The sequence below is a fragment of the Drosophila rhopaloa genome, unplaced genomic scaffold (assembly GCF_018152115.1).
Source record: "Drosophila rhopaloa isolate 14029-0021.01 unplaced genomic scaffold, ASM1815211v1 contig_115, whole genome shotgun sequence".
NCBI lineage: Eukaryota > Metazoa > Arthropoda > Insecta > Diptera > Drosophilidae > Drosophila > Drosophila rhopaloa.
Window position 1 is genome coordinate 4,659,857 of NW_025334990.1, and position 27,649 is coordinate 4,687,505.

The window sequence follows — 27,649 nt, forward strand, 5'->3', positions numbered from 1 at the left end:
TGTTGTTACACACGCCATACGCAGCTGCCAGTTGGAGGCAAATAGTTTATGCGAAAAGCTCCGAAAAAAGTTTCCAATTTGCTGGCACAGAACATCTTAATTTAATAAAGTGCCCCGGGGCAGGAAAACCGAGGGGGCGTGCGGCAGATTTGGAAATTGTTGGGCTGCACGCAGATAAATCTCAATTAGGGAATACTTGAATGCAGCAATAAACAGTTGGGCCCCCACTCAAAATATACATATATACCGAAAGGAAACGAACATTTCGTTCACTCAAACTCTGACGAGTTTTCGCTTTTTTTTTTATTCAAAGGTTTCTTTTTTTCGCTCTAGTTTAACAAAAAGTTTTTCGATTTTTTTCTACTTTTCCTCATGGCTAATTGACACAATTTCTAGGCATAGAAATCGAGGCAATAATTGCTTAGGCACTTCGTAACAAATAATAATTAAAGACAAAATAAAGACAAATCAAGATGAGATAATGCAATGGGTTTTCCATAGGTTTCCTTTGTTCTGATCAGAAGACTTGGACGCGGTGATTTTCGCGATCGCAGACCAAAATATTGCCGTTTGACATAATGGCCACGCCCTCGAGTCCTTTGAACTCGGAGTCGCCAGAGCCCCAGGATCCGAAGGTCTTCAGGAAGCTGCCATCCGGATTGAAGATCTGAATGCGATTGTTGCCCGAATCGGCCACGAATATATAGCCCTGATCGTCCACGGCCACACCGCTAAAAAAAAAGGGAAAAAAGAAACCACCGAGTTAACACTTTGTCAATTAAAAGTGGTAATTCGATTTGCTTACCGTGGAAACTTGAACTGGCCGTCGTCGGAACCCTCGCCGCCCACCGTGGACAAAACTTTGCCGTTCACGTCGAAAATCTGCGGATACACGGAAAAGGTGACAGCGGAAGGTGGAGGAAGGTCAAATAAATTGCGAATGAATCTCGATGGCGAGCATATTTTAATTAAAATTGTTCACATGGCCAGACAGGCATGAAAAGGGCGCGGGGGCCGGGGGGTATTGGCTCACCTGAATCCTGTGGTTATTCGAATCGGAAACAATCACACGATTCGTGTTCGATACGGCTATATAATGCGGATGCTCAAGTTGTCCCTCGCCACGGCCGCAAGAACCGAATTTGCCAACGAAGGAACCATCGGATTGGAAAACCTGACGAATGCGAATATTCGATATAAGTTTGCAAATTGAAATGGGCAGGAGCACTCGACAGGATGGAGATGGACCATGCAGAAGTGTACACAAAAACTCGCATATGTATATATATATATTCCAGTTAAGCCCATGAAAATTGCTGCTCTGGCATGAAGAGGCGGGGTGCTGCAGCTCGAGTGTGACAAATTGGGCAGGGCCCGCGCCCCAACTCCCCGCCTGACCCACTGAATATATAAATATTTGCATGCAAATCGAGATTGAAGATGGAGGCGAGCCGAAAAAAGGCTGCGGACGGGGACCCAAATGGGAATATCCCCGGACTCACCTGCACTCTGTGGTTCTCCTTGTCGCACACGTAAATGAAGCCGAGTGCATCGGTTGTTACGCCCCAAGGATAATTGAATTTGCCATCTGCGGTGCCCTGCGAACCGAAGGCGCGCAGGAATCGTCCTTGCGGATCGAGCACTTGTATGCGATGATTGTATCTGCAATCGAGAAAAAGAGAGTGCACAGCGAGAAAATGTTCATTATTGTGTCATTTAAAAAAAAAAACCCATACAAATATTTAATATTAAAATAATTTATCTATAAAATGTTTCATGTCTTAGAATTTTATTTGTACACATACATATGTTAGAAGGATAGGAATTATCTCATCAACCTATAAAAAATTAAAACAGAAACTTGTGGCACCTAAAATAAAACTTAAGACCAACTACAAAAAATATGTGTAAAAACGTTGTGCTTTGTATATAATTAGACTTTTGTTTAAGTCAAAATCGTTATAGTATATATGATGATAAATTTGTTTCTTTCAAAATTTCAAATTTATTTAATATATCGATGTATTTAAGAATACATTTGTCTATATTAATTTATATATGCCTTGATTTTCTTATACAACTTTCTGTCAAAAAATGTTAAAAATGGTTCTTATAATGACAAACCAAAATTTATAAGTTTTGAGTAATACAAATTGTAATAATCGTTTTACTGAGTGTTTTTTAAACAGTTCTCAAATATAATCTTAACTATTTTAAATTTTTTATTCGCTTGAAATTCGGTAAGAAAAGAATTCAATGGAGTCCCTGATACTATTTCCTTTTCTTTTAGTGTAAGTGGTCGGGCCAATTTATATGGCCATCAAATCGTGGGGTTTTCGCGTTAATTGTGAACCGTAGCCAAGAGAGATCTCATTACGGGTTCCCGAAAGAAGATTCGCGGGTCCCTTAGCCAAGTCAAAATGCCTTGGCATTCCAAGGTGTTGGGCGTGGGTTTCAGGTTGAATGTTGTAGGATGTTGAATGTTGGATGTGGATGCTGCTAAGCATGGGTGGATGGGTGTCGGGCTTAGGTCTAAGCCGCTTAACGTGCAAAATCAAAGTTGACTCACACAATGAGGATACCCCCGGCTCTGGGTGCTTAACGAGATTTTGCGTCAAACAATGACAGCGAACTCGGAGCGGGGAGCACTCGTAAAAAGGTTGCAGATAACATGTGCAGGAGCGCCAAATACCCGTACTCCGCCTGGCTGACCCGGCACATGTTTCTCATTAACGCGGCTATTATGCGCTTAGCCCTGCCAATTAGAGGCGGAGCTAGGGCCTGCGAATTAATCATGCGCCTTTGTTTCGACTTAATTAAAACGCAGACTGACCGCCAGCAGATGCTCACCCAGTTGGAGATAAAGTATCACCGTCAAAAGTAGCCAATATCCATTTTTTATTCTTGTGTATATATGCTTTTGGTTAGGGGGTTTTCCTATAACATTTCAGCCTACAAGTACTTGGTATAACAAATGGTGATCAGAAAAGGAAATCGTGGAATTTTAACCAATTTTAACCATTTTCTTAAATAATTATTAGTTTTCTCTTCAACTTGGATTTTGAAATCTTAGCTTTCAATTATATTGAAATGCTTCCTAACAAATCATCCTAACAAAAATTATGCCTTTAACTTTAAAGATTTAATAAGGAGATAAATTAAATTCATTGCTCAAAGCTGAAAAAGTCTATATGTTATAAGTTTAAATAACTTTAAACATATTTTATGGACTTTAATATTGTTTTACTTAATATTTCTTATCATTTAGCTTTTTCTTACTATTTGTGCGTCATATGGAAATAGGCAAATGCCTCTTTTAATTATTATTTAAATATTTTCTGCTGAGTTTAAGTTTTAAATAATTTATATTTACTTGTTCATTTTGGGATTTTTAAGTTGTTAGTTTAACAATTTGATTTTAATAATTAGGTGACTTAAATATAATATAACTTTTCTCTAGTGTATTGGAAATAGTTAGCCTCATGGGATAAGCATAAAAAACAATATTGAACTGATATAAGTCAATATTTAAATGAGTTCACTTTTAATAGCACTATTGTTAATATTAAAACCAATATTTTTTTAAATATTAATTATTGAATATTACTATTTATTATTATTAATTGAATACTTGAAAGATAGTTATATGAATAAGAAGTGGTTGAACTTACCTATCGGCTATGATGTACTGGCCGATGCGGTTGACGGCCACGCCGGCGAGGCAGTCGAACTCGCCCTCGCCGTTGCCGTACTCCCCGAACTCCTTGACGAAGATGCCGTTGGAGTCGAAGACCTGGACGCGGTGGTTGCTGGAGTCGGCGACCACGATGCTATTGTCGGGGCCGACGGCCAGGCCGCGCGGCCATGTGAAGGATCCGGGCTCGCTCCCCCGGCCCCCCAGCTGGAACAGCTGCTGGCGCTTGCGCAGGTACACCTGCTTAGGGATAGTACCTGCCGCTCCGGTTATACCGGCTGCTGCCACTGCTGCTGCTACCGTAGGGGACGTAGGGGAGCCTAGCCCGTTTTTTGACCCGTCATCGTCGGAGGAGGCCAGCTCGTTGGCCTGCCTCAGGGGCAGACCCAGGCTCAAACGGCGGGACACCTCGCTGGCGGTGCTCCGTCCGCTGGTGCCGCTCGTACCGCTTCCGTAGCCGTGCGCATGCGACGACGCCGCTGCCGCCGCCGCCGATGACGTGGAGCTGCCCGCGTGCGTGTCGCGTGCGCTGCCGCTACTTCCGGCCGAGTCCTTGCTGCTCTTGTTACCGTACTTGTTCTTCAGGTACCGTGCCCAGGAGCTCAAGGCCTCGCCGTCCTTACTATCGGTCGCCGAACTGCCGCCCAGGCCGCCGGATCGCGAGGATCCCGCTCCGCGATCGGTGATCGGGGAGTTGTCGCGCGACTTCAGCGCGTGCGAGGAGCGACTGCGGGAGAGGTCGCTGCTACCGTATCCACTGTACCTGCAAAGGAACCTCAATTAGCAAATGGTCTCGGGGACAAGCCCACGGGGATGGGGTGAAATGGAATGGAATCGAGTGCTCTGGGTGATTTCAAAAACGATGAGGCGCTCTAAACTGAGAATATAAGCTAAATTTGAAATCAGAAATACTACAATATAAATGATTATGTATGACTATGGTCCTATTTCTTCATGTCATGTTAAGTGTTGGAATTAAGTTAAGTTGCTGTTTCTCTTTATTATGTATTTTCGACTAGTGTTCACTAATTAGAACGCTAACATGACTTAGTGAACTCGAACATAAATATGTTCAAAAATTATAATTAAATAAGTCTGAAATGTTAGCTTCCAAGTTTAAAATATTAGCTAATAAACGATATTAATGGCATTTTAATTATTTTGCGTATTATTATACCAGTGATTGGTATATATTATGATATAATTCACTCGCATTAGCATTGCTGCTAAACTTACTATACATCAAAAATTTTTAACTGAAACAATTTGGCTTATTAATTTGTTTGATTTTTAAGCAAATTTCACAGATATTTCCAGATTAATATTCATGATTTAAAATCAACTTAATTCCCAGTTTGCTGATCTAAATGAGACGAGTGCATGAAAACTAGTGCTGCGTATGTACAGAGAGATTTAGAGAAGGGGCAATCATCTTGGTTGATTTCCAGTTAATTTCGGTTAATTTGAAAACGCGCAGAATTTTGATTCTTCCTTAACCACAAGTGAGTGACTAATAAAAACCAAAAATTAAAAAAATAAGAAGAACCAAAAAGTAAATCTAAAAGTTGAATTAGTGTAGAGTGCAACATAAACGAGAACGAAACGTGGCGAACTTCGGACGTGGCACGCACAGAAACTCAACTCAAAAATAAGAAACCATAAAATCAAATTTAAAATAAGAAAAAAATTATAAACCGGGGGACAGCACACGCACAATGAAAGCGCCCAGCGCACGACAAATACATTGGATACTATCGACGGAAGGTATATATATATACTCGTATTTATGTACAGCCGATATAACCTGTATGTACAGACTAAAGGGCAGGGGGTTGGGGGGTTGGGGTAGATATAGCTGAAAGATCTGGTGTCTCACGCGCACCTTGAGGCCAGGTAAGCGGACGGCGAGACCGTGGTGGGGGACACCGGCTCATCCAGATCCTCGTCCTCGTTGCCGAACTGGTGGGAGGAGCGGCTGCGGGCCAGCCGGGTGCGGCGCTCCTTCATGGCCAAGTAGCGGGAGCGGCCCGTTCCATACCGACTGTCCGAGTCGTCGCCGGTTCCGGTGGCGTCCTCATCGAAGGAGGCGGTGGGCGTGGATAGCGAGGGTTGCGTTACAATGGCGCTGCTCTTGCTCTTGTTTAGAAAGCGGCTTGTGTAGCTGCAAAAATGTTGATTCGGTTCGGTTTTTGGTTTTGGTTTGGTTTGATTTCTACGCTCTTGGGTGTTGTTTTTATTTATTTTTAAATATATTTTTTCAAATTCTTTGCAATTGGTTAACAGTCTTAAAACTTAATAATTGTGTATTCGTGGTACGTATATTTTTTGCCTTTGCTGTAGCTGTTGCTGTGTGTCTCATCTCTCATTTTATAATTTTGACTAATCCCTAGAACAACCACCGCTTAATTAACTAACTTTTAACTTGCTTAAGTCCGCGTCTGTACCTGTGAGTGTAGGTCGCATTTATTAGCCATTAAATTCTATTTAAATATAGCCAACCCGAGCAGAAAGTTTCTAATTAAATTCACATTTCGCATTATCGAAAGTTAAACAAAGTAGTTGGGAAAAGTTCGGTTAAGTACGTGAAATTATGGCGCCCATAGGCGTCCGTGTCTGTGTGTCTGGGTGTGTGTTTGTGTTGGTGGGTGGGTGGTTGGGCGGGTTAAAGAACACGGAAAGCAACAACTACTACAAAAAGATCAACGAATACAAAAGCACGTAAAAAGGACATAAATTAAATGCTTAAGTCTAGGTGAGTACGAGTGCAAAAACGCATTGCAAATGGGGCAAATAAAGCAAAAGCAACAGGCAGCATCATCAGCAGCCCACAAAAGCAGGCAACACTTTTTGCTGCTGCTCGATTTTCCAAAATAAAAGACAGAAATTGCCGCTGCATATCCTGTTTACACTGCTTAATTGCCAACGATAAAAAGGAGCTTAAACAAGTGGACGTAATATAGTCGAAAGCGACGACCATCCGATACCTGCTGCGCCACATTTATTATCTTAGCAAAGTTTTTTAGGAGTATCGTTTTACAAATTATGAACACAAACGGTGTATTAAATATATCCGAAATAAACGTACTTGAATCTGATATTGTTATTTGTTTTTTCGTTAGTTTTCTTTCATGAAAAACTTTTCAAACAATTCATTTTGCTTTTCATTCAACACAATAACTATTTTTTGTGAGACTTTTGTTTTTAATTATCTTGGGTAAAATATTAAATAACTGTCTAGCTAGTTATTTTATTACAAAGCCCGGAATATAAGCAAATATCAAATGGCAGTTTATGAAATGTTTAAAAATTCTTTAAAATTTCCCCGTAATCCTAACACATGACCTTATTTCATTTATTGAACAAAAAAATACATTAAAGTCGGATTTCCGACTATTTCAAAGTAGGAATATCAAGCAAACAAAATATATAGTTGTTTGCTGCAACTATCCTCTCCATTTCTCTACTTTATTTTGGGAATCCTCAGACATCTGTGGTAACCATCGACCCAATTCAAAGTTGGCAAATTAAAAATGAAATTTATGCAGCTGGAAACTCTAGCTTACTCGTGTAAAGCATAAATCCAGCTCGAATTTCAGCAAACAAACACCTAGAATAAATACGCCAATGATAAACAGACTGACTGATAGACTTCTGGAAAATATATGCTGACACTCGGACTGATGGCGAATACCAATTTATCGCAATGTTCTTTGGAGGTGAGGGGAGTGAAAGTGATTAAGTGGGAGTGGGACGCGGTGCGAAATTGGCGGAGGGACTGTTGTAATTACATTACGCTAGATTTGTTGCAGGGGAAAAAGGGTTCGGTGTTTGTTGTCGTGCAAAAGTAAAATTAAAGAAGTTTTTGTCGCCCAGGCACAAAGGACTCGCAACGGGCCGCATTGATCCCTTTGAAAAGGGTATTGACAGAGGGACATAAAGGCGGAAAAAACAGGAGAAACAGACGGACTGAAAGCGAAAGGTAAAGTTAATTTCCAGCCCTTTGAGTGGCTCTTTGAAAGGCACCATCATCACGACTCTATTTGCCCATTGAAGTTGACTCCGAGTACTCAACGGCGAACTTGTTCAATTTTATTTCCAGCGAACATTCAAATATTTAATCAATAGGGTTAAGCGCTCGTTTAACATGAGTTGGCTTAGTGTGTTAGGCGGGGGATTTCAGAACTCATTCATCGTTATGGGTTAACAAACAATTGAACTATGAATTGCATTGAATTCGGAGTCGTTTTTGGCCTGAGTTTCGCATATAGTATAGTGGTATATATAGTATACAGTATCGGGCTAGACATCGGTGAGTCGCTTTCGGTAGCGAGCCCGGCTGGGTCTGCTTATGTACGGTATGCTAAAGGGCAGTGCACTGCAAAGATCATTATATAGAGAACACAAAGAGAAAGAGAGTGATAGAACGGTGTGTACTGTGTGTGTTTACCTATCAGGGGATTGTGTGTTGTGTGTTGTTTGTTGTGCATTGTGTGCTCGTGTCATTTGCTATGTAAAGGTTATGAACTTGACAATTAGACGCCACACGAGGCGTATGAGCAATAAAGTGGCCAATGCCATGTTAATGCCAGCGCGGAGCACTTGTACAAAGCTACAGCAGTGAGATACAATGGGATACAAAAGAGAGTCTTAGAAAGCACACATTAAAACGCATCGAACTCGTAGTGAAACCAAACCAAATCAAACGCAATTATCCATTAGGCATATCGCTTAAAGCCACCTTGCAGTCGTGTGTGCAATTGTGTACCTAATTAAAGTTGTACATTAATTGCAGGCCGTGTTTTTTACAGGTAATTCAATTAGTGTGGCATAAAACGAGGAAAACAAATTACCGAACTGCAATATTCGACACACACAATTCATTTGCCATGCTCATCAGATATGTATCTGTAACGTTGCATTAAAGAGCGGCAGCTACTAAGCGGTTACACAGATAAAAACATCACAAAATGGACTGTAAATGAAAAAAATATACTAATTTTCCTAGTCTAATTGAAAAATATTTTATTAAAGGTAATCCGAATAAGTATGTGCATTTATTGCATTTATTTTTCATTATTCAATGATGACCTATCAATAACAAAAGTATCGTTTTTAATTCGAATTTATAATTTTGACCCTAATTAATCTTGATATGCTTGAACTCTCAGATTATTTAAAAACTAAGTAGTGCATAAGTGTATCTCATAAAATATTTTATTCCACATGTACTAATTAAAAAGTTGTGCAACCTTTCAGACATTTATCTAATTTTAAATGCAATATAATAATATTTGAAAATAGGAATGGGTAAGTTTCTAAATTAGTAATAAATACATTTTAAAACTTTTTGTTGATAAAGTAAAGTAGTTGGTGGCCAACTTTTGGTCAAAAAACTATTTAATTAAAACCGCTTGTTAGTCTCATATACTAGAAATGCAAATGTTAGTCTCAAAAACTAAAAAGCGGTTTTCATTACATGTTTTTCGGCCACGTATTACTTAACTGCGAAACCAGTATCAACAAAAGACATTTTTATTACTAAATAAATTATTGGCATTCTTTTAAAAGAAAAAACTATGATTTAATAGCTACCTGTAGAAAAGTGTGGAATTAAGTTTTCTGTGCAGATTAACATATGTGTGTGTTTTTTCGTAGTATCTGTTTCGCTCGCCTCATTAGCCATGCAAATTAGTTCGGTTATAGAAACTATAAAATCACGAAAAACGCTGGACCTTTTTTTTGAGGGGAAGGGGTTAAATGGAAATACCTGCTGCCAGTTCCGCTGCCGTAGCGATCTTCGCTCTCGCTCGCGTGATGAGGAGCGGGCACCGTTCGCGTGCGTCCGCTGCTGGTGCCGCTGCCACTCCCATAGCCGCTGCTCGAGGGCGTGGCATAGCTGCTCCGCCCCGCCGCCGTCGAGGAGCTGTCGTCGCGGGAGGCTCTGCGTGCCTCCAGGCGATCCCGGTAGGATCCACCAGTGGTGGAGCTACTGGCCGCCGTGGTGGAACTGGCGGCACTACTGGGAGCGGACTTCGTATTGGTGGTACTGCTGGTGGCACTGGTTTTCGTCTTGGTCTCCGGCTCCGACTCGGATTCGGACTCCGAGCTAGTCTCCTCCTCGCTGCTGGAACTGGACTCCGCCTTCTTCTTATCCGCCGATCCATTGGAGGCATTGGCGGTACTATGCTGCGGCAGGAAGCGGCTGACGAAGGGCTTCTTCTCCGGCACAGCCGTGGTATCCCGGGCAGTGGAGTACCTGGATGAACTGGGCGCCTTGGCCGATTGGCTGGTGGAGTTGCTGCCACTGGGAGTTGCAGGTGCCGCCGCGGGTGCGGATGCGGCTGCCACAGCCGCTGCTGCCGCCGAGCTGGCAGAGCTTTCGGTGGAGGCACTGCTGTCGCTGCTCCCGGATCGCTGGGTCTTCTTCACCGCTGCCACTTGGGCGGAAACGGGGGGCTTCGACTGTTGGATTGTAGGAGTGGGAGTTGCATCAGAGTCTGTGGCGCTGGCGGTCTGAGTTAGTTCGATTTCGGTGTTGGCAAGCGACGGAACGAGTAACGAATGCGATGCAGATGCAAAATATAGAGATTTAGAGATAGAGAAATAGAGATGGCGATGCTGAGATGTGGATTGCAAATGGGGTGGGGATTGGTAATATGGTGGGCCAAAGGAGGTTTATTAAGGGCTCTTGGAATTCAACACCTGCAACTGCTATTGCCATTACAAGTTCATGTTAGCAGGTTGCATAAAGCTCAATTTACAGGCAAAGTATGATATTTGCATTTATATATTAATTTTGGCAAAAGGATGTATTGTTTTAATACCTTTTATTTATTTCATTTTAGACACTAAAATACCTTTTTAAGTTGACACTGAACTTTCTTTTCTATTATTACTTTGACCATTTGCATAAAATGCAAATTATTTTATGATTTATCTAAGCTTTAGGGAACAAGTTTCTAGGATACTTACTATAAGCTGATTCTATGGTTTGTCAAAACCATTAGTCATATAAACTTAAATTTATAAATGGGAAGATTGCTGGTAGACCTTTTTAAAATCATTTCTCTCTTTGCAGATTCTAAGAAAATTCTACACTTTAACCTTTTGACTCACTTGCAAGTGAAAATACGTCATATAATAAAATACAAAAGATTGAAACAGCTCCTTGATATATTTACCGTGAACTTTTTCCTGGAAATTATTTCTATTTACTATTTATTTGCTAGTCTACTCAACTAACTCCTTTTACAAAATACATATTTGTTTTTCGTAGTTATGACTTTATATTACAGTACCGACTAAACTAATCACAGAATTCAAGGAAATACGAAATTCCTGGCATCCGACCCTTTTCATTAGATACGATATTTCGTCCACTCTCTTTGATGTGGCCCTAATTGATCAGACAACCTTTTCCTATTCCCATTCGACAAATACTATAAACAAGACAAATATGCAGCAACTGTGCATATGTCACTATGGCACATATACACCCTATATATAGTGTGTGGTATATTCTTTCACACAGATACACACGCACACCCTGGCAGCTGGAAACATTGTTAAACTGACGGAAGCAGCCGCATCGCTGACAGTCGCATGATGGTGAAATATTCGCCATTGAACCCGGCTCTGTCTGCCATTTTCGGGGGGCGGCTGACGGTAGGGGGGCGTGGCAACAATGTGTGTGTGAATGCATGACAGGCGAAAAAAAGGGGGTTGTGGAATTGTGGGTGGTGGGTGGTGGGGGGGAAAACTGGTTGGGGGTAAAGAAATACATACACAACAGAAATATTTACAGCGGACATCAGAAATTGTAAACCAACAAAACGGCAACGAAAAAATAAGGAATGGCATAAAAAGTATTCGAAATGATGAGAAAGAGAGACAATAGAGACAAGAGAGAGAACGGGAGGAATGTCGCTTTGTTGATCAGGGTCTGTGGTTTATTCAGCTCGACAGCATTTGCCAAAGAAATTTAGTAACATTTAAGCAAATTAACATCACTACCACATCGTTTGTCCACTTGCAAGAGAGATTCGCAGATATATATGTAGATATGAAGGTAGATATAGAGATAGATATAGATAGAGAGAGAGAGAGAGAAGGGGAGAAACAGAAAGAATTGAAAGAAAATACTTGTTACATCAAAGGAATTTTTTAATTTCTGGTTGCTTTATTTGCTTTAACTTTTGTGCAGTCTCTAACTAACGATAAGGTATAGGATGTTAAACTACATAAATAAAAAAATATATATATCCATGTATTTGTATACAATATTGTACAATTCTGATGTCCGAGCTTTGGGCCGAAACTTTGCCTTGCATTGCACTCACATTATTTAGTCGGGGGCAAAAGGTTCTGACCCAAAACAGCATTAGGTGAAAGGCGCTCACAAGACAATAAACGTAAGTAAACCAAATTGAAATAATAAACACAATCAAAGTAAATAAATGAAGACATGAACTTAACGTACACATAAAATAACAAAAACAGAAAATCAGGAAGGTAAATCAAAATAAATGAAAACGAAACAAAGTGGGACAAGTTTGGGGGAAATGTTTTTGGTTAGGTAAGATTAACAGTAAAAGTAACGATAAACAGTTAAGTTAGGTTGCTCTCTCGACTGGATCGACAAAAAAAGGAGAACACTTACGGAGCGGAGGGGAAGTGTGAACGATGGAGCACAAATAAAGAACGAAGCACACATGGCGTATACGCAATTATCGTTTTAATTTCTTTCGGCGGGAGTTTGCAAAACACAAAGGTAAAATACTGAGCCAGGCTACAGTGACAGCGATCTGGTATTCTACACAGTTATTTGTCATAGGAAAATATCTTCTTTCTTAAAATTTCTTCTCTAAGCAAAATTTTATTTTTGGAAGAAAAAGCTTTTTATTTTTATCCCTAATTAGTTTTTATCCCTATTTTGAAAGTTTTTGAAACATATGCTTTTCCATATATTTTTAACAGTTTTTAACTGACCTAATGGTATTCGTTTAAAATTGACTTATAGAAACATTTTTAATCATTCCAGTTCATTTCGGTGCTACATATTTGACCTATATTGTTGTATATTTATTATATATATCTTTAAAACCTGTTCTTCGTTTCTAATTTTCAATCTTCACCCTCCTCTTCATCTTCCTCTTCATCGGTGACCTCAATCTCTTCTTCTGTGAATTCCTCTTCCTCCTCTTCCTCCTCTTCTTCCTCCTCAGGACTTTCTTCAGTGGATTTATCTGTTTCTTCTAGAATTTGTTGACTGCTTATGTGATCTCCCGTTACTTCTTCCACTTTTTGTGTTAAATCATTATCGGGTGGTAGAACATTGATCACTGGTAGATTTTGAGTCTCTGTTGCAGCTGTTCTTTCCTCTCCCCCCTCCTCTTCTTCTTCTTCACTCTCGGTGGCTGTGACTTCTTCGTATTCGGAAGAGGACTCTTCCTCCTCCGTTTCTTCGGAAGATGTAGCTTGAAGAGCTTCTTCTGGAAGGTTAAGCACATTTCCGGTAGCTTCCTGTACGGATTCCTCCCCCTCCTCATCCTCCTCCTCCTCCTCCCCCTCTTCTTCGCTGTCACTGCTGTCACTGGCCACGCCTTCTTCTTCTGTATTTGCCTCATTCACACTTACCTCAGCTCGCGTCGTAGTCGCCGCACTATTACGCACTGGAGACGCTGCCTGGTTGGAGCTGCCGTCGCTTTCCTCGCCGCCTCGATTCTTCAGGGCCGTCACCCGCTGATCGCCGGCGGTATCGCCACCGCCACCACTTGACGTCGATGTGGCCGCTCCGGTCGCCGCAGAAGGTGCCGCATTCTTGCGCTTCTGGCGTGCCAGCTCCTCCTCGTCGGCGGCGGTCTGCTGGTTCTTCTGCTGCTGCCGCTGCATGGCCGTCTTTTGGGCCTGGATGGCGGCTTGAACGGCCGCCTGAGCTGCGGCGGCGGCATCGGATTTCTTCTCCTTCTTCTCCTTGCCAATGTCCGCCAACCGCTGGACGACGCGCGAGCAGTCGCTCAATCGGATAATACCGCTCAACTGGCCACGCGACACATCCTCGCTGTCCAGGACGCGATCCTTGCGCTCCTTGAGCTCCTGCTGCCGCTGCTGTTGCTGCTGCTCGCTGTCGGAGTCGTCGTTCTGGTGGGACCGCACGAATCGCGACCGGAAACGGGAGGACTTGCCCGCCCTGCCCGAGGAACCCTCGTTCTCGTAGTCGTTCTCATAATCGTAGTCCCCACTCCTTCCATAGCGATCGTTGTTCGCTTGGGTGGCGCTGCGCTGCGGGCGTTCGCCGAACTTGCGACCGCCCAGCACGGGCTCATCGTTGTAGCCACTGCGCTCCTCCTGCTGGCGGAACTGGGTGGCCAGGCGGTGGTCGCTCTTCGATCGCATCAGTCCCGGCTGCAGAGCACTGGGCGGTGCCAGGTGGGAACTGCTCACCGAACCGCCACTTGGCGTCGAATGAGGAGCTATGTTCAGATCCCCGAAGGTGGCCAGGTTCATGACCAGCTGATTAGGATCTATGGAGACCAGGAACCTAACCCGCCGACTGTAGTCGTTGTTCTCGTACTCAAAGTGCCGCAGGAACTCCACCGTCTTCAGGAAGATCTCCTTGGTGTCCATCAGTTCGCAGTCGTCCCACTCCACGGTCTCGTTCATGTACTTGTCGACCGTGTCGCAGTTGCTGGTGATGTTCGTGATCTCCAAATCGAGATTCGCCTTAAGGGTGGTGAGATTACGCAGCTCCACGGCCAAGTAGCGATCTATCTCGCCCTTCAGCTGATCGGAACGATCCTTGATCGCCTTCGTGATGCGCTGGTAGATCTCGTCGATCTCCTCCGTCACACTGATGGCGTTTGTCTGCAGACTCATCGTATTCTTCTCGATGATCGCGAGGGAGTCCTGCAGTCGGTGCAAGCTGCGACGGATCTAGGGAATGAGTTGGTAAAGAATCAGTAAGGGTTTACAAGACAAGTGTAATTATTAGGAGTCATGAGTGTGTAAAACATAAATAAATCATGGTGACCAAAATACAATCACAAATTTAGCCATTTTATCGGGAAGTTGCTTCAGGCTTCTGTTATTTGCAATATAATTTACTTTTAATAAGTAACTTTTTTTATAATATTTTATGTTCGATTTTAGAATTTAAAGCCTTTTGTTAATTTAAGTAATTATATTTTATTTCTTTATTGCTTTTATACTCTATTGTATAAACATTATTGTTTTAAATATCGCAGGAAAGTTTCTCTGTTAAATTTAAATTTGGAGGTCTAATTGTCTATTTAATGTAAAATTATATGTTTTCAAAAAGTGTTAAATTAGCTTATTTCCTCACCTGTGAGTTGAATCGTGTGATCTCGCGCCGCAGAATGTCCATGTGGGCACTCTTGCAGTCCTCGCAGATCTTTTTCTCGCAGTGCGCACAGTGGGACAGATAGGCCTTTTCCGAGCAGACGCCACAGCGCTCCATAATTTGACCTGCAAGGGACAGAGGGAAGCAATTATTAATCACTGCTGGCAGCCAAAAAACACACTACCAAATGGGCCTCACAAATGACTTCCTGCCTGCTTGAGTTGGACAATAAAATGCCAAGTATGCCGACAGCAGCAGCTCATCAATTTGCACTCTTGGCAACAATGTCTTGCCACATGCCAAGGATTCCTTGTGGGGGAGTTCAATGGCGTGGGGATGTCGAGACGGATGTCTGTTGCATTCACTAATGCGATTTCAAGAGCACGAAATCAACTGCACCTAAGCGCCAGTTATGCAGCTAGAGTCGTGTGCATATCTCTGCACTGAGAGAACTAGTTTTGTACAAAAGCCAGACTAAAACCCCTGATTAAGTAGTCAAGCGCAAATGTGCCCTCAAAAGCTTTTCTCATTCTTGGTACTTAGAAATCATATTTCTTGGTGTTTAAATAATAGTTTTGCTTCTTAAATTGTCAAATAAAACTTTTGTAGGACAATAATATTTCGCCCATTTGCTGATTTTTTTTTGCATTTCTTCATGATAGCAAGAAAACAAAACATATAACTCACTACTAGCGGAAAATTCATCATCTCCGCTTAAAACTGTCTAAAGATATATGAAGTTAGAAATAAAAATTGATATATATAGTCTATATAAATTCTGTATGTGAAATAACATTATAGCCCACTTATTAAATAATAATGCAATCCTTAAAGTCTTGTAATCCTGAATAACCACATAATATCAAAACCTGAGGCAAATGCTGATGTCACAAACGGTTAGATCTGTATTTTTTTAATGAAGTCCTATTATTGAGAGGATTTTTTCCCTGTGCCTCCCATTTTATGTGTGTCACATCCCTTGGCAAAGGATCCTTTGGCTCGTTGGCGATGGAATGCCTTTGCAGGGGCAATGCAAATAACGAGTCTCAGCAATGGGGCTACAATGCAAACATGGCGAAGAAGATGTCGTTCCTGCTGCAGCAGTCACAGCTTGAAAAAGTAAACTTTTCTGCATCAATTGCTGGCATCGACAACGCCTGATGAACACTCCCTAGTAGCTCTACTAGCTTTCCCGGCTCTCCCAGCTTTTCCTGCTTGACAATAAACCAGCAGGAGGTTGGAGGCAATGCTTTATGCCAATAGTTGGCTTCTGTATTTTCTCGTGTAATCATATGGAAAAGTGAATTTGCAAATTCCACATAAAATTTGTACGAGTGCTCGTTGTCCTTGCCATATCCATAACACAAAAAGGATTCCTTTGTTTCACACATTTGCATAGCCCAGAAAATTTGTTCAGCAAAAAAAAAAACAAATTGGGTATGCACAAGAAAGAATTTTTGTGACTTAGGTTGAAAAATTGGATGATATTTAATAATGACTTAAATATTTGTATAATGTTTTATAATTGATAAAGTCTACTTCCTAATTAAACAGTTACTCATTCACAAATAAATATTTATCTAAAACACCTTAAAAAGGTGTATTTTATGGTGTTTTTTATGCAATAATAATTCTTATTTGATTTATATTTCTTTCGGTGCGATAGTTGAAGCAAAGAGCTTTGTCCGCCTTATTAACTGACACTTGATCCTAATTGCAGCTGGTAAGTTGCAAGCCATTTGCATATTTACCCACAACTACCAGGTTTTGTCGGATAGAATTACGTAGTCATGCTTAAGAGGTGGTTGATCTAAATGTTGGTTTGGGCCAAATGCAAATTGCTCAAACGAAATCAATTTGGCTTTGCTTAGTTTTAATTGCTATCAGCTGGCCAGAGTGCCTGACTTTTTAATTGGAAAGCCAAACATAATGGCAAATGCTAGTTTTTCGGCCTTTGATTTTCGACAGCATTCCTAACCATTTTCGCTTGATGTTTTTAGTGGAATTTAATTAAAGTTACATCAATGATTACATGGCAATTCTTTTTATTAATAACATGGTTATTTGCCTTTTCTCTTTGTGCACTCGGTTTCATTTAAATCAAACTATTTGACCGTGGGAATTTGCCATCGTATAATTGGTATTTATACCCAAAGGGAAATACTTCTTTATGAAACTTAACAAATTAAAATTGCATAATTGCATACCTGATGTGGGATCGGGCAGTTCTCCAGTGATTTCGATGTGCAGCTCCAGGAATCGTTGTAGGGTGACATTCGTGGGAAAGGCCTGCACGCCATTGTAGGGTATCCGGTGTTCGGCACGGCATTCTGGGCATTTTACCTAAATGATTTGCAGAAATGGTTTCATTAGTTTGGGAGAACTTTTGCCCGAGGCATTGATTTAATGATGAAATCCTTTCGAGATAATGTAATTGAAACAATTTTGAACATTCCTGTTTATTAACATCAAGCAATTATATTCATGATCTAATTACTTAAACGCTTTTCAACCTTAAACTTAACTAAGCTGTACGCAACTTTAAAAACCTTTCACATTTTGTAAGTTGCATGTGAAGGCATCTTGAGTGCGCTTTTTTCATCTCCTGTCATCTTCTTTTTGCCATAAATATCAATTTCAGTTTGTGGCTTTTTATTTCGCATGACAGGTATTGCAACTCGCTTTCCCTCTACCCAAATAATTATTCTTTTTGGGTTTCCTTTTTCTTCAGTTTGGCCAACACAATGAAACTGCTTCCCAATTATTTGCGTGGCGTTGGCTAAAGGCCAAAACAAAATTTATAAATACATGCAGACAGAGACGCTCTATAAGTAGCGCATCACACAGATACACACTTTCGTGTACTTGTGGGTTCATTCGAGCCTACATATATCCATGCCTTTCTATATAATTTCTCAACAAGATATCTACGCAAATGCGCCGCAAGCAACAAGATAAATACAACGTTTTCGGGGGCGTCTTGTTGGGCGCCTTTTTGTTTTTCCTCCCATTTGATTTTGTTTCACTTCCCTTGTGAGATTTTCAGTTAAGCAGTTACACTGTGTGGAAAATCACAAATTAAAAACATTTTTTCCATACCACATATTTTACAACAAACTGAAGGTTTTGATTTTAATAAAAAAATGGAAATCAATATTATCCCTTTTTAACCATAAAGAAAACGTCTGATATTCAGATAACAAATAAAAGAGAACCAGCCAATTTGATATAATTACTAAAAATGAATAAATCTGGTCAAAGTAAAATCAATGGGATTTGAAAAAAAGAGTTAAAAACGCTAATCAAAATATTATATACAAAATGTCAATTAAGCAGATGTTACAAATGTCTTTTAATAATTTCCAAAATGTTATGCAGCAAAGATGAATGACCCAAAAATAAAGTAATATGTAAGTCCATTTGTATTTGGTTGCTTTATGCAGCTCTTGTTTTATTGTTATAATTTAATTTAAGCTGGATTTTTCGCACTGTACATCGGCGATGTGAGACGTAGGCGGCATTAACCAAATTGCCGCACGCACACAATGAGGAGCAGCTACATGCACTCGCACTGTGGGATGATTAATGATGATCGCCTTACCTGACGTCGCACATAGTCCACCAGGCCCTCCATGCAGGGCTCCATGCAGAAGGAGTGCTGGCATGGCAGCAGCTTGGGGATGCGGTACCTGTCCAGGCAGACGCAGCACGTCAGCAGCTGCTCAAATTGCTCCATGGCTCACTGACATGAAAAAAAGGGAGAGGAAATGCAAAACACTCATTAGACCTGATTCGATTTCAGCGCCGAGGCGCTGTCAATTTAATATTCATATCATTATAAATTCAGGACTCCCTGATTTCCTGACCCTCCTAAGCTCATCATAAGTCGACAGGCCGTCTGTCAGGCGGTAAGCCTCACCACAAAAATAAAAAAGCCAGAGCAATCCGATTCCCACGAAATTCTTGCATTTGAATGAACACACAACACAGACCCCAAAAGTCATACAATAAATTGACCATTTCGTTGTCGTAAGTCGCGAGCCGACTTCATTTGGCCCGGGTAAATACACTAAGCCACAAATCTGCTTATGGCTGCTTCATTAAAAGCGGCTCTGACAAGTTTATTTAGACGAACCCGAGATTCTCAACAGTATCAGATGTTTGCTCCCCCACTTTTTGTCCTCATCAGCAAATGAAAACCGAGGAAAGCGCCGCATTGACATGAGAATGATTCGGAATGCTATGTGTGTCTCCCGTTTCGCTGCACTTAAAATCAAGCATTATTTAAATACCAGTCAACATTTTCACTGAACAATGAAAAATTCTTCTTAATATAAGGAGTTTAAATTTAAAACGGAATAGGAAAAATGATAAAAATCTCAAAAAACTTGCTAATATTTCTGATTCACAATAAGAAAAGAAGAAATATGATTCATTTAAACGGCTATGATGCATTTCCTGAAATGTATTTACATTAAACGTTTCACTTTGATGTTTACTATATCCATGACGTGAAAGATAATAATATTTAGAGCGACAGAAAAAAGAGAAAAATATTTTGGTTTTTCCATTGATTATTCAACAAAACACAATGTACAAAAAATCTAACCAACATGAAAGTAACTAAATTGCTTTTTTTAAATAAAATCTTAGTTTTAATAAACTTAAGACCTTAAGTCAACAGCATATTCTTTGAGTACATTTCACTTTCGCAATAAATCTAATGTACATAAACGTATATATATCAGTTTCTATTGCACAATTTCATAAGCTACTTGCAACATTTTTAAGACTCTGCAATATTTCTCTCACATTCGCTTTTCTTATGGAAAAGGGAACATTGCTGGCCGCAGTTGAGATTTTAATAATAAAAGTGACACACATTTCGTATTAAGAGGGAAGAAAGGCAGCCAGCGCCGTATATGAAGTATAAATATAAATACGATTTCGCTGTTGCTGGCAATATGCATCGCGTATACGCAGCGTGTGTCGCGGACAAACTCGGACCAATGCGCACTTCCTGCTCGTAAATAAACGCGGAATGTGGGAGGATGTAGTCATGGAATCGGTACTCCATGTCCATACTGGCCACCACTAATTGTCGTGCGCCTGTTTGCCATTATTGTCGTGTTTGGTTTTGGTTTGGTTTCGGATATTTAAAGCATCAATTTAATGGGGCCAAAAGTTCACAATGATGCTATCGCAAAAAGTGGATATATGTATGAGCTTACCGACATATGCGAACGAAGTGCAATTAACTGGAAAATGCGCTTAAAATCAAATTGAATAGAAATTGTGTCGCTTGCTCAAATTGTGCGTGCTGAAAAAAGGCAAAAAGGGTGGTCTTTCAGCTGGCGGAGGTCTTTTTTTGGTTTCATTCGGAGTGCAGTGTGTGTGGCGAATCTAATTTAGCCATTGCATTTGTGAATCGCTGCTGAAAGGATTAAAATGAATAGCCAGCATAATGGAAGCCACCAGAAACCGCCATCCAAAGCCCACCACCCCCATTTACGTTTAGTTTAAGGGGGTAAGCGCTGGGAGGTCATTTGGCTGGGGATGTTGAAAGAAATCCCCGGAATATCCTTGAATGCATTCGCCAGCGGTGTTAGTTATTTCTCAAAATACCAAACCAATTATCCGTGAAAATCGTAAATGCTCTTGAACCAAAACGTTCTGTTTTCTGATTCTTCTTTAAATTTTTGCACTTCTCTTTGTTTTTATTTAAACGGCAGATTGACGGCGACAGTTGTTCAATGTTTTGTTTACACAAAGAATTGCCGAGAAAATCATTAACCTTGAGGGGGTTAATACTAAGGCGACTTATGCGACAGGAAGCAGTAAATGGCCAACAGGAAACGGAAACACACATACTTGACCGTCAGTGAGTAGTGTGCCAAAAGTGAAAAAAAAAGGAAAATGGGTCAAACTTTTCGCGCTGTTGACAGTTGGTGACAGAAAATCATCAACGCAAAGCACTGAAAATTGAAATCAACACAAATAAATTGAAATGAATTCGATGAAATTTGGGTCGACCGCAGTTGAACAGAAATCCAAAAAAAAAAATATACAAAAAAAACACATAGAAACCCAACTCACCAATAGAAATGGGAAACTATTTGGCAATCCTTGCTGTTGCTGTCAAAGCGGCACTCGAAGGCAATCATAAAATGCAATTGGTTTTGGCAATGCGAGAATCCTTTAAACTGAAACGTTTCCAACTCGTTCTGGGCACTTTCATTAAATGTGTACAATCGATTTCCGTTCGCCTTACTTTACTTTCTATAAATCTAAATCGGTAAGATTTCGTTTGAATTTTTTTTCTTAATTTTTGCTTTTGCAACGCGCCTAGTAGAATTCGATTGGAAATGTAAAAAGCGACTGAGGGCAAGTGAAAATTGCCAAGCACATGAGCAGTCTACAATATTTTAAATATATACAATCCGCGGCATTCTCTCCCAATTTCGCTGTGTATCTGCGGATACTTATGTATATCGCCAGGCGCAAGAGAGAGCGAAACAAAACAAAATGCGCGATCGCAAGACAAACGCAAAAATATATTCTTGGCATCGTGCGTGTGTATCTGTATCTATAGCTGCAGCCCATTAATGAGATACAAAGATACAAATGAGTAGGAACTTCGCACTGCATGTGGCTTCGAAATGGAGTTCTCACTTCTCGCCTTGGTCCTGGACATCGGCTACTTATTGGTTTATCGCAACAGAATTCTGTACTTATAAATACGTGTACGCACACTCTTGACGTCATCAACTGAGCTGGTTTTCTCATTCGGACGCACGCCGGCATTTTCCATCTACATATATCCCATTGCTGGGCTATTTGTGAGATTTTGTGTATCTCGCTGTAACGGGCCCTAAAAATAAATTTCATTGAAAATTGGAGCGAGCATCGCTCGGATTCGCCGCCTCCGGCAAACTAGCCAAACATTACGTCGTGCTAATTGAAAAGATTTCACTTTCATAAGAAGTAAAATGCTGAACTTCACTTCTTAATTTTGTAGTACTACTTAAGAAGTTAATAAATGGTATGTATAAGTTTCATAACAATATATTTATTTTTAATGTGATTTTATAAAGAAATTGTCTAAATCGGTATTTTATGAGCTTTAAAATTTGAAACCGATGAAGAACACATTTTTTAAAAAATATTGTTTTGTAAGTATAAACATATCTTTATATTTAATCTAAAGTATTATTTGATAATGATGTTTTAAAAATAAATCAAAGAACTGATATTAAGAGAAATCATATAAAGGAATCAGTTTCAAATGAAACTTTAAAGTAACTAAAAAGTTGGGAACTCATCACTTTCCTAACTTCCTTTTTATTTCAATTTGAAAAATGGTCGAAAACTATCCAATTTCCGAAGCCATTTTTTCCGTGCACGCTTCTCAAGGTCAGAACTCCGTTTCGCTTTGTATATCTATCTATCTCCCTTATGGGAATGTACTGAAAATAGAAACTCTCTAGCCCGGAATCCACAGACTGCAGTCTGCACTCCTTGGCCAAAAAAAGAACTGCACAGTATTTGTAGGCTATAAATAAACGGAGCAGACAGAGGAGCAAATGCAATCGAAACTTTTTGAAAATATAGCTGAAAGATCCCGGACTCCCGAGGGGAAAACTTTGGACTACAAAGTATTGTGACGTTCCAATTTCAGCGGTGATTACTTACGGTTAGTACTGCTGCTTTTGTTTTCTACTACGGTATCCGAGGCGCCCTTGAACGGGGCCTGTTCCTTCGGCTGTTAACTCTGCTGGCTGAAAATACAAAAAAATAATTTCGAAGGTAAAGCAATTGACAGTGCCAATTTTGATGATTAATCGATTGCGTTTTTGGCCGCGGCTCAACAGGAAACAAATCGAACTGAGAGAGACGCTATGGCGACATCAATTGAATCGGCTGCCATTTAATGGTCAGATAGATTTCGCCAAAGTGGGAGAAAGGGAGGAGCAGGCGTTTACCTGGCCATTAACACGCTGCGCATAAGCCGCATGATGCCAACTTAATTACACGGCCTCAAAGGCTGCGGTAAGCAAAACAATGATGAGGGTGGGCGGTGCTCGGTGGGTGGTGTTTCAGTGAAAGGTAATGGAGTTCGCAATGCGCTTAAGGTTGGAAATTCGCGTATTGTGCAGTGCGACAGATAAGCTCCTTGGTTGCACACACTTGACCAGGTTAATGAATGAAGAGTTGGGGGCGGGCATCTGGCATCGAAAGTAGATCATTTTAATTAACTCGCAGTGTTGGTGGGGAAGTTGCTTCCAATTAACAGAAACAATAAAACAAGGGAAAACCAATTTCCGAATCTATAATGACATTACTACGTCCGAACTTCCTCAATGGAATTGTTCATCTGCCGAACACAGAAAACGAATTTAACAGCCACTATTTTTACAGGAAATTTCCATTTATCTTTGATACAAATTTGTACAACTTTAAGCTTTATAAGTTACAAAAACCACTTTTTACTATACAAATAAAATTGAAAATTTAATAAGTCATACAAAATTATGTACCACATTTAAATTTCCCTAGAATGGTGCACACACTACGCTACTACACTACACACTAATTAAATAAAATATTAAAAAAATAAATATTAATTTTAGGTTTATTATTATGGCCTTATATATATATTTTTTTATTGTGAAATAATAACGAAATGGTAACAAAGATAGGTGCACTGTTACCTAACTAAGCAACTTAAACAAATCAGAAATAATATACAGAAAAATTAGTTATGTCAGCAGCACATAATAAATATAAATTATAGAAAAATGATATAAATTGAGCCAAACGATATGCGAGAAATTTAAGGGCCTTATATATTACATTAATCGAAAGATTGAAAATTGATTGAAATTAGAGTTTTTTCGTATTTAATAATATTACAATTTGTATGTAGTATATAAGTAGTGTAATATAAATTTGGGAAATACCCCAATCAAAGATTCAAATATTTTAGTTGTTCCAGTAGAAACTGGTAATATTTGAAAATTTATGATGAACATTTATTTATATTTTCTCCGGGTTTATTAGCATTAAATTTTATATTAAAACCTTAAATGAAAGAAAATTTAATTTGTCTTAAGAGCTTTCTAGGGGATAAAGAAATATTTTAGTTGGTACTTAACTTTCTTCCGTTTGTGTTTACAAACATAAATGTGTAAAGGGGTATTTTATTTACAAACTTAAAGAGCAGTTTTTGCGAAGGATTATTTATCATTCATGGAATTAATAAAGATATAATGTTTTGTGCCTTTGGACAAAGCCATAAGCTTAATAAATAACCGGAAGATAAGTTTAAGTGTAATAAAAGTTGGTCCGTAAATTGGTGCATCAGTTTCAAAACTTGTTAAGTGGGTATCTATTGCAAGCCAACTGCAGTGGCACTTCTTTAATGCAGCCAGCGACCTTGAACTTCCGCCAGGCTAAAGCACTCTCGAAAAGAGCGAATGGTCAGGGAGGGGGTGGTGGGTGGAGAGAGAACGAGGAAGAGAGATGAAAAAGGCCGAGTGCTAGCAATAAGGCTAAAAGGAAAACTGAAAAAGCTGTTGCCTACTTTCAGGCGGCTCATAAATTCAAAACCCACACCTCTCTCATTTAATCTTCCGCATTTATTTTGTATTTCGAAACGAGAAATTAAATGTTTTGTGTGAGAGGTGTGAAAATGAAAATAAATATAAGACACGAACCACAAACATTCCAAAAGGAAGGCAAGAGAGAAGGAACTAGCAAAACCGAAACCGAAACAAAAGCAAACAAAGCAATCAATGATAAGCGAGCAGCGGGCAAAAGACAAACACAAACAGCAAAAATGGAAATAGAAAATCTCTGAAAATGTCGCTGATTGAATCGAACTAAAAATAAGGCAGCAACGCGGCGTATGAGCAATGTGCGTCTCTGTGTGCGTGTGTTTGTGTGTGGGCAAATTATTGCCATGCTTTTTGATGAGCTATGCATACAGATATATATAACAGATCCTCATCTACATATATTTGTATACATGATTATGTCCAAATGTGTTAATAAATTTTGAACGCGATGCTGAAGAAGATGAAAATAATTTTGACAACTTTTCACGAATATGGGAATTGTGGGTGTATGCGGGCTGCTGGGAAAACGGAATTGTCAGCCAGGTGACATTTTCACGAGCTCCTTCTCTCGCCTGATTCTCACGCCTTTTCTTTCGTCTTTTTTTACATAATCAGCAGCCATTGAATGCGGCGAGCTCATCTCCATTTGAATGCGTTTCCAAAAACGGGTTGAAAATGAGGATGTTTTCCCCACCCCACTCACTTGCGTTGAATTCTCCTATTTGCTGATGGTTCGCGTAACTTTTGCAAATTTATTCGCATGCCTTGGCGGCAAAAGGACTTTCACTGGCTTCACTCTCAAACTGAGGTTCGATATATATTTTCCTTGGATTAAACCAACACTCGCGGCACGATTACTGGTGCTATTGGCATATATCGCACCCTCACGCACGGCGCGACAGGTGAAAGATCTTTGGACAGATCTTTGCACCTCTCTATATACACTATATATATGAGGATGGGTATCGAACTGGGCTATAGCTATTATCGGCGAATCGGTCCGCACGTCCACTCGCGAGCGTGCCAGAATTGAAAATGAATGTTTTACTCTGCTCGACTCTCGGGCGGTTGATGATCAGCCGTTCTTGAGGTGAAATTTTATAAATATAACCTGAGGCAACAACAAAAGCACCACAAATATTTCTGTGTCTTCATCCCACTTTCACGTAGCACTTTTGTTGTTTCCCAGCTTCACCCGACCCCAACGAACCTGTGCATGAATTATTTATAATATATATACACCATAATTGTCTGTAAAAATTCTTTTTGCTTTTTACAATGTCGCGCAGAAAGTCCAAGATCGAATATATATTGTTAAATACGTATCATTACCTGTTATTGTTCTGGCCTATTCCGCAGTTTCCACTTTAAGATTTCACTTTTCCTTGGTCCAGCAGAAAGAAAAGCTAAGGAAACAGATCAGTGCCCACGCTTTTTTCCACCATCATGATTCATTTTAGAATTTTCTTAAATATTTATAGAAATAAAGGCGTTTATTGATACTTATATAGGAAAAGGAAATTGATGTCTTAACAAATATCACGCGAGTTTTATATGGTTATGGAATCAAGGCTAAAATTTATTATCTGGCAGTATTGAAGGAGTAATTAATTTCAATACAAAGTGAACTACCTGTATGTATTGTATTTCTTTTATTTTTGTTCTTTCTTATAATACTTAATAAACAAAATGTATGTATGCATGTACGTATAAGTAATTTTTTAAAAAAGCTTAACAACTCGTGAGATTTGTCTTACGAATATTGTTGTTTGTACAGGAAATACGCTGATAAAAATAAACTATATTTAGATAATTTATTTGAAAGTCTTTTTTATCCTCAGTTGTTTATACCAATTTGCACGACATTTAAAAGCTTAAAGATATTTAATAAAATATATATATATATTTTTTTAAGTACTTAACAACACCTAAACCCATATTTTATTAATATTTTCACCATGTTCATGTAGTACATGTCTGTATACTATGAATAGAATCATTCTTCTCTGTCACCACTTTCAGTATAATTGGTCTGCATTTTGTCTTTCTCGCCAGACATTTGGTCTTTTGTCTGGCCATTCGCTTGTCTCCCATGACAGGCTCTTGTCAATCGACTGATGAATCGAATTTTCCGTTAAGACATTTTCCGCTAAAAGAGCCAGCTGAAACAAAGCCGCGGCTACACACAAAACAAAAACAAACCCAAAAAATTGCGATTTATGAGCGCGCCAAAACAAAGATGTCAACACATTCGCCAAGGCAGCTCAAGTTGTTGACGGACTCTAGGTCAGTCCCCATTAGCATCGCCATAGCCAAAGCCATATCCTCTCGAACACAGAGAGAAAAAAGGACCCGAATTGGTAATAGTTTTCTGCTATCAACCATTTGGCTGTTTATTTTTGTCATTTAAAATTTCTGTCTTTATTAAGTTACGATAAAAATCGGGATAATAAAAAATATTCATTTAAGAACTAAAACATACACGTCAAATCTGACCACAATATAATTAATAAACTCCACATTCATTATTTATTGCTTATATACTTGTATGAGTATGCTGAATTATAAAAACACATTTTATTTATATGTAGTAAATAAAAGTTCATCATAAATACTTTTGCTTTTCACAAATCACTACAAATAACCAACAGGATATTTTTTAATCACAGTGTTGTTTTGTGATTTTATGTAAAGAATCCTTTTTAGGATTATTAACGTATATTTAGAATCTCAAAAGAATCGCCTTTTGTTTATTTGCATAAAGATTCAGTCATTTTGTCCCAGTGCATGCTTTTCATTGGTGGATTTCTCCGCAGTTGTTGATTTTATTGGAATCGCAAATGCGTAGTGCAAGTATGGCATTGTGAGTGCAACAACGATATCGATTCGGCGACAATTGTATCGCTTGAGCCAAGCAGCACTGCCATTAGCAGCCGGTCCGAAATAGTAGCCTCCATTCATCCCCAGCATATTTGAGAG

General features: G+C 39.7%; 1 protein-coding gene across 10 annotated transcripts; it reads right to left on the minus strand.

Annotated features, from left to right (window-relative positions):
• Positions 1-268: 268 nt before the first annotated feature.
• Positions 269-25,722, minus strand: LOC108043960 (RING finger protein nhl-1). Of its 10 annotated transcripts, XM_044458081.1 has the most exons (14): positions 25,374-25,721; positions 22,746-22,831; positions 18,655-18,795; positions 17,261-17,396; positions 15,036-15,178; positions 13,331-14,626; positions 11,708-11,722; positions 9,462-10,156; positions 5,577-5,855; positions 3,672-4,457; positions 1,503-1,662; positions 1,034-1,174; positions 806-882; positions 269-731 (listed from the first exon to the last, which is right to left on the minus strand). In XM_044458081.1, exons 3-14 carry the CDS (start codon positions 18,787-18,789, stop codon positions 518-520), a joined length of 4,077 nt encoding a protein of 1,358 aa, XP_044314016.1. In that variant the 5' UTR covers positions 18,790-18,795; positions 22,746-22,831; positions 25,374-25,721; the 3' UTR covers positions 269-517. The 10 variants fall into 10 exon arrangements, with proteins under 10 accessions (XP_044314016.1, XP_044314256.1, XP_044314060.1 ...); XM_044458321.1 differs by lacking the exon at positions 11,708-11,722 and having other exon boundaries at positions 12,860-14,626; positions 25,374-25,722; XM_044458125.1 differs by lacking the exon at positions 11,708-11,722 and having other exon boundaries at positions 13,367-14,626.
• Between the last annotated feature and the right edge of the window lie 1,927 nt (positions 25,723-27,649).

Excerpts from the sequence above, each read along its gene's own strand:
- LOC108043960 (XM_044458321.1), bottom strand. The coding sequence starts at position 18,789 with ATGGAGCAATTTGAGCAGCTGCTGACGTGCTGCGTCTGCCTGGACAGG. Across the intron at positions 15,179-17,260 it reads ACTGCCCGATCCCACATCAG|GTCAAATTATGGAGCGCTGT; the intron begins GTATGCAATTAT and ends TGTCCCTTGCAG. Across the intron at positions 1,663-3,671 it reads CAGTACATCATAGCCGATAG|ATACAATCATCGCATACAAG; the intron begins GTAAGTTCAACC and ends TCTCGATTGCAG.